The sequence below is a fragment of the Rutilus rutilus genome (genome assembly GCF_951802725.1).
Source record: "Rutilus rutilus genome assembly, chromosome: 21".
NCBI classification, from domain to species: Eukaryota; Metazoa; Chordata; class Actinopteri; order Cypriniformes; family Leuciscidae; genus Rutilus; species Rutilus rutilus.
In genome coordinates this window covers 32,799,043-32,811,407 of record NC_140226.1, presented here as the reverse complement: position 1 = coordinate 32,811,407, position 12,365 = coordinate 32,799,043, and the positions used below count along the sequence as shown (strand labels likewise).

Below are 12,365 nucleotides of genomic sequence, written 5' to 3'. Positions count from 1 at the left end.
ATTTCTGATATCATGAATGTGATTGTTACTAGTAAGAAAGCCATTTTAGATATCTGAAATTATATTGATATCAGAAATACATTTTCAGATATCAAAAATGTACATTTTTACTAGTAGCAATTCAATTGGTGATATCTAGAATAGACATTTTTACTAGTAACCACGTAATTCTTGATATCAGGAATTCACATTTTTACTAGTAACAATGTAATTATTGACATCAAAAATTATATTTCTACTAGTAAGAATTGTATTTCTGATATGTGAAACTGGAATTTCAACTAGTAAGAAATCAATTCTTGATATCAACAATTGATTTTGAATGGCAGTCTATGGCGACATTTCACTAGTGAAAATACAATTACAGATATCAAGAATTATAGTTTTTACTAGTTGAAATTCAATTACTGATATCTAGAATGAGCATTGTTACTAGTGGAAATGTAATTTCTGATATCAAAAATTGCCATTGTTACTAGTATAAATCTAATTCCTGATATCAATAACTATAATTTGATCTAGTGAAAATTGAATTGTTGATATCAAGAATTCATATCCTGGAAATTAATAAAAGTTAAAACGGCTTGCCATATTAAGCTGCACTGAAGCTCACATTTGGACCTTCAAACCGTTGGACCCCATTGAAGTTCACTATATGGAGAATGTTTTCCTCAAAAAAACAAAATTTCTTTTCAACTGAAGAAAGACATGAACATCTTGGATGACGTGTGGGTGAGTAAATAATCAGGACATTTTAATTCTGAAGTGAACGACTCCTCTAAGCACACTGTATACCAGTACTCTAATGAATGCTAACGTTAGTTGAGTTGCACGGTTAGTAAAATGTCTAAAGTGGAGCAATCAAAATAAAGCGTTACCTAAGTTTCACCTGGGATTTCACATCCCAGTACAATTCCCAGAGCATCCTTCTTTCTGAACGTAAGGAAGACGCTTTCAGATTTCACAACACTGTTTTTGCAACAGTCTCCTGTGAGACGATGAACGCCCGAAGCGTCTGTGCAACATCTCGTCCCTTTCCTTACGCTATTCTTCTCGTCTTCGTTATAACCGTCTCTCCTCGTGTGCCGATGCCGCTCCGCAGACTAATAGATTTTTATTGTGTTCTGTCACTCACACGGGCGGCTTCTCTGTTTCAAAGCACTCGGCTACAGTCTGCTGGTAGTTCAAGCAGAACATCACATTCTCCAGGCAATTTCTGTCTGAAAAAGGCCAAGCGATGAATGATCTCACACATGGTTGGCATTAATTGAAATCACAGCATTTATTGAATTGCTTTATTGGAAAAAAGTTCGAAGCTGCTAAAGATGCGTTCAGTCTTTTAAGAGCAATGCTTCAGTTTAGTAATAGAGCTTCAGTCTTGCTCTCACTTGACATCATGATTTAATGCATTAGAAATGGTTATCTTCAGGATTTGTGTCCTTCATAAGCAATGCGTAAAATATACATGCTAAAGGCCACATTGGAAATGATTGCTCAGAAACATGTTTTGATCCGACAGTCACTCTCTGTTGAACTCAACTGACAGCTATCATTAAAAAGTCAAAGTGTAATTCATCTCCGAACACACTCCTGATATTAAATGTCAAAGCCGTCCCATTATGTACAATTGATGGTGGAGTGAGCGTGACAAACGTCTTTCAGCAAATGCATTTCATTCCTCGGAATTTGTACTGATAGCTTTTGACATTTAAAACAAACGGAAATAAGCAGATCACATAATCTGAACTGACGGCTGTGTTTGAGCCGAGACGTTAGATATACAAAGACTGTGCATACTGTGAATGTTAGAAACGTGCAATATGCAGAATAAGCCCCGCCTTCTAAATAAAAGAGCCAATCACTGATTGGTAAAGTCATTGCATCACTGCAGCAAATAAAGTCGTATTTGTTATCTATTGATATTGCTGTGGGATTTGTAGACAGTCTGGTCTCATGGCATGAATATTTAATTTATTAGAGCTCACATATGGAATAGTAAATCATCTGTGACTGAAATGCGTGATCCAATCCTCTACAAATTCTGATAATACTTGTCGATTTAGTGTCTGTACTTGCAGTGTGCAGTATATCTCTGATGTCTTATTCATTTCTTCATCAATATTATAATAAACCTCTGTGGCCTTGAAGATTTGATCGGGAAATGTTTCGTTCTTGCATCATGATCTACAGAGTTTATTTTACAGTAACAATTGCTCTGTTCAGAATACAGTCCTACATGATATGCACTCTAGTTTGTGAAAGCTTGTGAAATGATATATAATACATTGTTCAACCAGAAGTTTGCTTGTCACGTAACTTACCTGTGGCAGAATCGATGATTAACTATTATTATTATTAGTAGTAGTAGTAGTAGTAGTACTTCTATTTTTAATGTATTATTTTTTTTATGAATTAATTTATTATTAATTTATTATTTACGTAATAATTATTTTATTATTCTATATATTTGGTATATTATTTTAATTAACAATTTAATAATAATTTATTAGTGTTGTTGTTGTTGTTACTTTATTCTTTTTATTTAATTTATTAAATATTATATTTTTTATTAGTTTTATTTTATATATTCATTATTTTAGGTTATTAATTTAGTAATAATTTATTATTATTATTGTTAGTAGTAGTTTTAGTACTTATTTTTTATTAATGAATTTTTTATGTATTATCATTGTTATTATATTATTATTTTTAGTAGTTGTAGTAGCAACACTATTTATTTATTTATTTTTTATTTACTTTATAGTTTTATTATTTTATATATTCATTATATTAATTAATTTAATAATAATGTATTATTATTATTATTATTATTATTAATTTACAAAACTAAATACACTAATAATAAACAATAATAATGGTAAAATCCATTTCATGCATCCTGATAAATCTGCATGCTGTAAAAAAAGGTTTGATTTCTGTCATATACGGTATGCCAGAGTTGTACTTTTATCAGCAAATTTAATATATCATATTCTTTCTTATCCTCCTCCTTTTCTTCCAGATCGAACAGTTTTGAAGTCATTGCCTTAGATGGAGTTTGCACGCACGTTCTTCAATTTTGCACGGCAGGAGAAAGCACAGACTGGCTTCAAGCAATATCAACCAACATCAACGATCTGACGCAGGAGAGCGTAAGTAACATGCGTTATGAGCTGAGGCGATGGTGTCAGTGAAGCTGTGAGACGTCAGGTGTGTGAGAGCTGGATACTGTAGTAGAGGACAACAGAGATGTGCACTGATGAGAGACGTCAGGTGTGTGAGAGCTGGATACACCTCGACTGTAGAGGACAACAGAGATGAGGAGTCTATCAAGCCTAATGCTCATTCTTCATGCGTTGACATTCTGCTGCACGTGAAGCAGAAGACCGTCATGACAGTTCTCGGGTTGAAATATGAATATGTAACTGGAACTTTGCTGTGTTCAGACTTTCTGCATCTTACGCAAAACATTTGCAAGAGAATGCAAAAGCACTGAGAGATATTTTTTCTTCTTGTCTTAAGATGATATACAGTCCACCATATCTATGCATATATTACTCTATATTGGTGAATCTTACAAAATCATGCCTGGGTTGTGTTTCACCTCAAGATCAAAAGAGAAAATTTACATTTGCATTTTTGGTGCAAGTTTTCTGCAGTTTAGCTTTATGAACCTTATCAAAGAGCACACATTTTTTTTATTTCAATTTATTATTTATTTCTCTCTGTTTTTTGCCTTGTTTTTGAGTCATCTCAAGTCAAACTGAGTGAAAACAATCTTGAAGCAATTATTTTTTATTAGTAAATATCAATGTATGCTTAAAATTATACACTTCACAGATGTACTTTACAGTAGAAAAACACAATTATTATTATTATTAGTAGTTTGTTTATTATTAACATGATTATTAGCATTACAGTATTATTAATTAGGAAAGGATTACATTTGCTTCATTGCCTCCAAAGTAATAAAACAATACAGAAAGTATTTAATTATTATAAAACATTATAGAACTTTAAATATTATTTTTTATTATTTATATAAAATAAATCATATAAAAAATTTATTTATATATATATATATATATATATATATATATATATATACACACACCCATTTATAATATAATGTAACATAATCTAATATAATAGATTTTTTTTTGCTATGTTAATTACATTTAATTAAATATGAACTGATAATAAGTGTTGTAGTTGTTTTATTAAACTGATATAATATATTATATTCAGTATTATATTATTTTATATTATATTATATTAAATATTTAGTTAGTTATTTAGCCGGATATTTGTAGATATTTTTTGTGAGATTTCACGACACTCCAGAAACTTTAAGTAATAATGCAAAAAAAGCCTCATAAAGGACTATTGAGTTTCTCCAGATTCATGCTTTCTTGGGCGAAATTCATAAGTCATAATGCTGCTCCCAGAACCAACCTCTTGCCTAACGATCTCATTTCCTGTGCGTTGTGTTAATTAGTGCGCTGATGATCCAGTGGGCTTCTGTCACACAGCTGCCTGTTTTACGTCACCTAATGATGGAGACAGAGACTGAGACTGATTGCTAAACGTTCAATTAACAGCTGATTGTGTGTGTGAGAGGGAAGCGGAACTGTTATTGTGGTGACCTATAACCTATAAATAGAGCGAGAGACACATGCTTGAGCAGCGAGGATGATGGGAGATGAGAGTTGTTTGACACATTCTGACCCGCGAGCGGATTATTGGCTGATAAGTCGACTTTGGCAGATTCACGGCTAGCCAATATACCGTCAATCACTGCTGACTTATTTAGAGAGATAGCAGCCTCCAAAGCTGAGCGCTGTCTGTGCACTTCATGCTTGAACTTAAAATACATTCTTATTATGTAGGTGTTATATATGTAGAATATATGAAGAGTTCAGATGCAAAAGCCTCTAAGTGCCATCTGAAATTTTCTTCTAGAATGATCATTTTTATAAAGCTTGTATATTTAAGTTAAGTAATTTCACTTAAATAACAATTAATAGGTAATTTGCGTTGCCGTTTAAGTGAAATTATTGAACTTAAATATACGAGCTTGATAAAAATGATCGTTCTAGAAGAAAATTTCAGATGGCACTTAGAGGCTTTTGCATCTGAACTCTTCATTAATATATATATATATATATATATATATATATATATATATATATATATATATATATATATATATATATAGGGTGAATACTGGTAAAGTGGGACACTTTCTGATAATTTACCTTCTGCATAATGTTTTATTATGATCCAAATGTCTTAGAGAATGTCGATTAATAAGAATACTTGCCTGTTCATGGTTTACCTTTAACAAGTGTAATGCATGTTAATAAGATTTAGTCATAAGAACATGTATTAAAATTATTTATGATTTTTTTTTTTTACTGCATTATAAATACTTTTGTACTGAATATATAAGTGTTACCATAAGGTTATGTCAGTCTGTATATATATATATATATATATATATATAATACTAATATATATCATTTAAATTGTGTATGTATATATATATATATATATATATATATATATATATTTGTACTTTGAAAAAAATAAAATAATAATAAAAAAAAAAAAATTCTAAGTTAATTATTAAATGATCAATAGCCAGTAATTTCATTATACTTGTAATTTAGTGATAAATATTAAATAATGAAAAATATAATCCATGATAATATAGAACTGAATATCATATTATATCAGTTAAAAAATAATATTAAAAATAATATTAAAAAACTTAGGAACCACTACAGCTCACCTACTATTATATTATATTATATTATATTATATTATATTATATTATATTATATTATATTATATTATATTATATTATATTATATTATATTATATTATATTATATTATATTATATTATATTATATTATATTTGACCTAATATTGCTGAGTAATATTGTCAGGCTGTTCACATATGATATATAAACATAGAATAATAATATTAGTAGTATTTATGTATATATTTTTTTCACTAAAGAAAAAAAAGCTGGTAATTTCATAGTTGTAATTGGTGATAAATATGAAATAATAATAAATATACAGAGTGAAAAATACGATCATTGATTTTGAAATGTTTTCATTTGTTTCAGATGAAGACGGCGAATAAATACGGTTCTCCTCATGATCAGGTAGGTCATTTGTACTAAATCCTAGGATAGAAAGTAATTATCCTTATTGTACCAGTTCTTTTACAGCCTCAGAATATGTCATATTCACGACAATAACACATCTCACTGCGATCGCGTAACGACCTCTGGCTCTTTGTTGCATTTTGATTAGTAATTCATAAGCAGCAGAGAGTAATTCAGTCATATTTACTCAGGAGAAATCCAATACTGGCAGAGGAACGCCTGCCGATGTGTGCTGAACACACACACACACACACACACAGACAGACGCTGGGATCCGTGTGTTGAGTGGGATTGGTTTTCTCCTGCAGATTGTCCACATGGGTTGGGTGTGTGAGCAGGTCCAGGCCGGCGACTCCGAGTCCACACACAGCTGCAGGTTTCTGGCGCTGAGAGGATCATCTCTTCTCATCTTCAGGAGTCCTCCTGTAAGTGTCAGACACTATCAGTATTCAGTCCTGCAGAGTCTTCACAGTCAGGGCTTTCTGGACACTCGCACCATTGTTTGGACAAACAGTTCTACCACAAAACCAAGCCATTAGTGAAGCTACTGTAAGGTTGCTGTGTCGGCTATTATTAAACTAATAATATTATATTATAACACATGAATACATACATATACGTATAATATAATAATATTATATATAATATTTATAATATAATATAATATCTCAAATAAAGTAAAATAATTATAAATTAAATATTTTAATAATAAATTATATTTATTGTATATCCGTACTAGTATGCATGTATTTGTGTGTTATAATCAGATATATATATATATTCAGTAATATTGCTGTGTTTCATGGTTCCTACATTTTTTATTAATATTATTATTAAACCTAGATAATAAATGAAATTCAGTTATTCAGTTATCCATATATATATATACATTTATATATTTATATAAAATTACAAAGATTAATATAATATCATAGGTACCTGAAATATGAATGGATATATAATATAAATATATATTTATATAAAATTACAAAGATTAATATAATATCATAGGTACCTGAAATATGAACTCACTGGCCAAATCAGTTTTTTTTTATCCTTCTGGAAAAGTCATTGAAAGTCATCTTACATAATACATAACATGTGAACCTGATCAGGCTGGAAACTACATACTGCAAAAACAGTCCATGTAGAATGGCAGAATCATCGTCCAAAATATGACAACATTACCTGTCCTTTTGGTGGTCTCAGACTCGGGACATCCATTCTAATTATATATAATCAATCTATTACTTTCTAATGGACTGTGGCGAGGAAAAGCCATTACCGCGGTGGCCTCGCACACATACGTTATTTGTGACAAATGTTTCATCTTTGCCATTAAGCCTGAAGACACAGGTTTCATCAGTTATGAAATACAACCCTGTACTTTGTGTTGGCAGTGTTTTGTGTGCTATTTTACTGTCTGCACTTCCTAACCTAATGCAATGAGATATTCAGCTTCAGCGTCCTCTACGTGACTCCGTGATTGGTGCATTAACGTTATTGTAAGTGGTTTGGATAAATTTTGTGACCAAAATAACACTGCGCTGATATTTCTTTGCTATTTCATTAAATGTGCATTACTGAATTTAATAAAGGGAGGATAGCAAGGAAACATAGCATTTAACATGCCTTAAAGCCAAGAGAGACATTCAGCAAATTCATTAGCATCTCATTATGTTTGAGATTTACGTGTGTGGTGCGCAGAGAGAACAGACTGTTACATAAGCGTTATGTCTCTCTAGGTCATGAAGAGGTAATTACTTCAAACTTTTTAATGCACATGGATTTTAATGGAAATGCCAGCGTTGAAATTAATTCTGACGGCGAAAAACAAGACAAGTAACTGCTAAGATGACCAGTGAACCTAGCGAACTGGTGAATCAGTATCTCGTGTGCAGTGGGACTGTGTTGAGTGTGGGACTGTGGCTTGTGTTAGCTGTTGGGTAACAGTCTTGAACTGAAAGAGTGTAAGTTGGCTCATTGTGCTTTAACCCCAGGTTACTGAAGGAAAGGACTAATCGCCTGCTAACTGTGGATGTGTTTCTGTGTGTCTCTATCAGGTCCTGGTGTCGGACTGGGCTCAAGCAGAGGCTAGTTTTCACCTCTGTGAGGTTCTCTTTAAGGTCCATAAGGTACAAACACTCACGCATGGCTTTATCAACAGATGCCAGTTGCTCTGAATGTCTTGTGTTTGTCAGTTAAAGTGAACATGGATGTACTTTCCTAAATCATATTCCTGTCTAACCGTAGACACGAAACGAAGAAACAAACACTTACGTTTACGCAAAGATGCATTAAATTGATCAAAAGTGACTGTAAAGACATTTATAATGTTACAAAAGATTCTATTTAAAATAAATGCTGTTCTTTTGAACTTTCTATTCATAAAAAATAAAATGCATCACAATTGTAATAATATTTCACTGTTTTTACTGTATTTATGATCAAATAAATGCAGCCTTTGTGAGCTTAAGAGTCTTCATACCAATTCAAAACTTTGAATAGACGTGGATATGTTTATATTTTTCATTTAACCACAATTTTTTGTGTGTGTTGTGGTTGATTTTTCCCTAAACCTAACTACGTACCTGGAACCTAATCACCTGCGTCTAGAGTCGACACTTAATAAATACATTTACCCGGGGTGTCTCCAGTCAATACTTAATCTGGCGAGTCTACAATCGACACCCAATAATCTTTATACTCTAGCTTTTGCGACAACTGGCCTTGAGTTCCTTACTTGTTCCCCTAACTAACTAACTTGCTGCACAGCATTAATGACAGACAGACTCCAGCAAATCTCCTTTAAATGCTTTAATCACGGCCGGGGGATCTCAGAGCTGTTCTCCAGAGAATCTCCCAAGAAGAAACAAGGAGGATCTAATCCCTACCCTGGAAATCCAGAGTTCTCGTGAGAGCACAAGTTGAATTTGCTCAGCGAGTTACTCTGGCGTCGAGTAATTTTCTCATTAACTATGCCCTTGTGTCCGAGCTGCACCAATCACATCGGGTTATCTGATATAGGCGGGCCAGAGGTGAGATGACGACAGCACTGCGACGTCGAAGTCATTAGTAAACATTGCAAGATGGCTATGGATGAAACCCGGTTGTTTGAAACGGCTTTGGCCGCTACAATGAACGAGTTAGACTTGGCTTTTCATCTAAAAGAGGAACAGAAGACACCGCTCAAATCCTTCCTTTGCAAGAAGGGCGTTTTTGCTGTTTTGCCGACCGGATATGGCAAGAGTCTAATCTACCAGTTAGCTCCGCTGGTAGCTAAGCGATATGATTGGTCGTAGTGTTATCCAATTGCATGCAAGTGAGATTTTCAAATGCATGCTTGGTGCCGCCCCTCGAGCTGGCCGATTTTCATTAGTCGACGCCAGACCATTAATCTTTCAGATTTAGGTCTGGATTTCCAGGCTAGAGAATCCCACCAGCAAACACGAATACAACAGTTTTTACAGAATAAGGGGTATGGCAAAATGACATGAAACATTACTTAATTTCCCCACAATTTGATTGGTTCTTCATAGACAAGCCCTCTTGTTACGTTTCAAGTTTAGACATCTGTCTAGTTTCATTTCCCATATTTGTTATTTTTACACACACACACACAACCAAACAACATTCAAAAACAAAGAACAGGACGTTTTAGTGCATTGTGTTTCAAAGTGTTAGGCCTAAAAAGAGAAAGTAAGGTTAGATGTTAGAGTTATGATTAGTTTGATATACAGTTTACTGTTTTATACATAATACATAATACAAAACATATTATACAAAATACATCACAGCGTGAAAAAAAAAAAAAACTGATTCATCTGCTTCACATTCGACTTTACTTCAGATCTGTTTTTTTTATAGCTATGGATAGCCGAAGACTGCTGGATCCAGACCAAGTTTTATATGGGTCTCCAGCAGGACGGGGATCTGCGGGACAGTGAACCCTTCTGCTTCAGTGTGCTCGTGGGACACGGCCAGAGCTTCTGCTACAGCGTTGAGCTGGGCTCAGACCTGGTGCTGTGGGAGAAAGCCTTTCAGAGAGCCGTGTTCATGGAGGTGCAGAGAGTACGGGTGAGTCCGGACACTGCTTTACCAAAACCCACACGGTTTTAAAGGGTTAGTTCACCCAAAATTCTGTCAGTAATTACTCGCCCTCATGTTGTTCCAACCCCGTAAGACTTTCGTTCATCTTCAGAACACAAATTAAGATATTTTTGATGAAATCTGAGAGCTGTCTCACTCCTCCATAGGCTTCTGTTGTTATTGAAACTTGCCGGCCCAGAAAGTTAGTAAAGACATCGTTAAATTAGTCCAAGTGACTACAGAAGCGCTGCGCTGTTACACTACGTGAACTCACTCAGAGGCCCACACAGAAGAAAATCAATAGTTGAATAAAGTTTTTTTTTTTTTTGCGAACAAAAAGTATTCTCGTCGCTTGATAAACTTAAAGGGTAACTGTCGCCAAAATGCAACCTAGGGTCTTTTTGTGATCTACTCGAGGCAAACTTTTGTGTAAAAGCATAATTAGGATGGAAACGCCACTTTTAAGTTTGACCGTATTTTCGTTTTCGATCAAATTGCCTTTTGAATGGGAGTGCTTGGGGCACGACTATGATAGCATCAAAATCGCTATTTTTAAAGCACTAAGAAGGCTCGACACAACATGAAACTGTGCTGGAAGTCTCACCAGAGGCTCTACACATGAACTCCAGCATTGAGAACATTGTTTGTGTACACAGAGTTTGCTAAAAAGAAACTTATTTAAAAAAGAATGCCTTAAATTACCATTGTAACCAATGAAAGCATTTTACTATTCCTGCTTAGCTTCCATGGTTACAGTTAGTGTTACTACATTAAATCCATGGCGAATGTTCTCTCCAGACTGGACTATTGTAATGCTCTCCTGGCTGGTCTTCCAGCTTGCTCTGTCAAACCTCTGCAACTGATCCAGATGCTCAGCCAGAGTGTCTTCAATGAGCCGAAGAGACACACGTCACTCTTATCCTCACAAAACTGCACTGGTTGGCAGTTGCCGCTCGCATCAAATTCAAGTCACTGACGTTTGCCAACAGAACAACCCCTGGCTCTGCTCCCTTTTACCTAAACTCATTAATTCAGCCTTACGTGCCATCCAGAAACTTGTGCTCTGCAAGCGAACGACGTCTTGTGGTGCCATCATCTCAAAAAGCCACAAAATCTCTTTCTCTGACCTTTACCTGGACTGTTCCCAGCTGGAGGAATGATCTGTCCCACTCAGTCAGAGCTGCTGAGTCCATTATCAAGAAACGGCTGAAGACGCTTCTTTTTTTGCGGCAACACTTGATCCGTTAATACTAACACTTTATTCTATTCTAAATCTATTATCTTTATATAAAAAAAAAAAAAGTACACATAGTGCGTTAGATTAAACTGGGAAGGGTCATAGCACTTGCATATGTGACCCTGGACCTCGAGTCGCACGGGTATATTTGTGGCAATAGCCAACAATACATTGTATGGGTCAAAATTATCCATTTTTCTTTTATGCCAAAAATCATTAGGATATTAAGTTAAGATCATGTTCCAGGAAGACATTTTGTAAATTTCCTACCGTAAATATATAAAACATGTATTTCTGTGAGTGAATGCAGCACAATCGTGAACATAAATGAACAACTTTAAAGGAGATTTTCTCAATGTTTCGATTGTTTTGCACCCTCAGATTCCAGATTTTCAATAGTTGTATCTCGGCCAAATATTGTCCTATCCTAACAAACCACACACCAATGGAAAGTTGTTATGTATAAATCTCAATTTCAGAAAATTGACCCTTATGACTGGTTTAGTTTATTTAACAAAGTGGTTAAACTGGTTTTGTTTAAGGAGTGCCCCTAAATTTTCTGCTCTTGCGCCTAAAATCACCTTATGCGCCTTTTTAAAAATCAATGAAAATTGGAATTGGAATTTCTTTCTTTTTGCTGTATCAAAAATGCACTGAACCGTGACACCAGTGCATCGTATCGAACCGAACCGAACCGAACCGTTATATATATATATATATATGTATATGTGTGTGTGTGTGTGTGTGTGTGTGTGTGTGTGTGTAGCCTTTCAGATAGTTGTTCTCAGCTCAACAATAAGGATTTCTGTAGTTGCCAAAACACAATTTTTTATGTCAAAAACACACTGGCGTTCAAAGT

At 34.2% G+C, this 12,365-nt stretch overlaps 1 protein-coding gene across 2 annotated transcripts in view; it reads left to right on the top strand.

The window, feature by feature from the left end:
• The window catches only part of sntg2 (syntrophin, gamma 2), a 78,626-nt gene that overhangs the window by 47,702 nt on the left and 18,559 nt on the right, over positions 1-12,365 (top strand). For both annotated transcript variants that reach the window (XR_014625758.1, XM_084393581.1), the window contains exons 10-14: positions 3,023-3,152; positions 6,139-6,177; positions 6,489-6,605; positions 8,244-8,315; positions 10,048-10,257. Coding sequence is in view for 1 of the 2 variants with exons in the window: in XM_084393581.1 (XP_084249707.1) it covers positions 3,023-3,152; positions 6,139-6,177; positions 6,489-6,605; positions 8,244-8,315; positions 10,048-10,257 (568 nt within the window). In the remaining variant the exon portion in view is untranslated. The remainder of the gene's footprint in view (positions 1-3,022; positions 3,153-6,138; positions 6,178-6,488; positions 6,606-8,243; positions 8,316-10,047; positions 10,258-12,365) is intronic.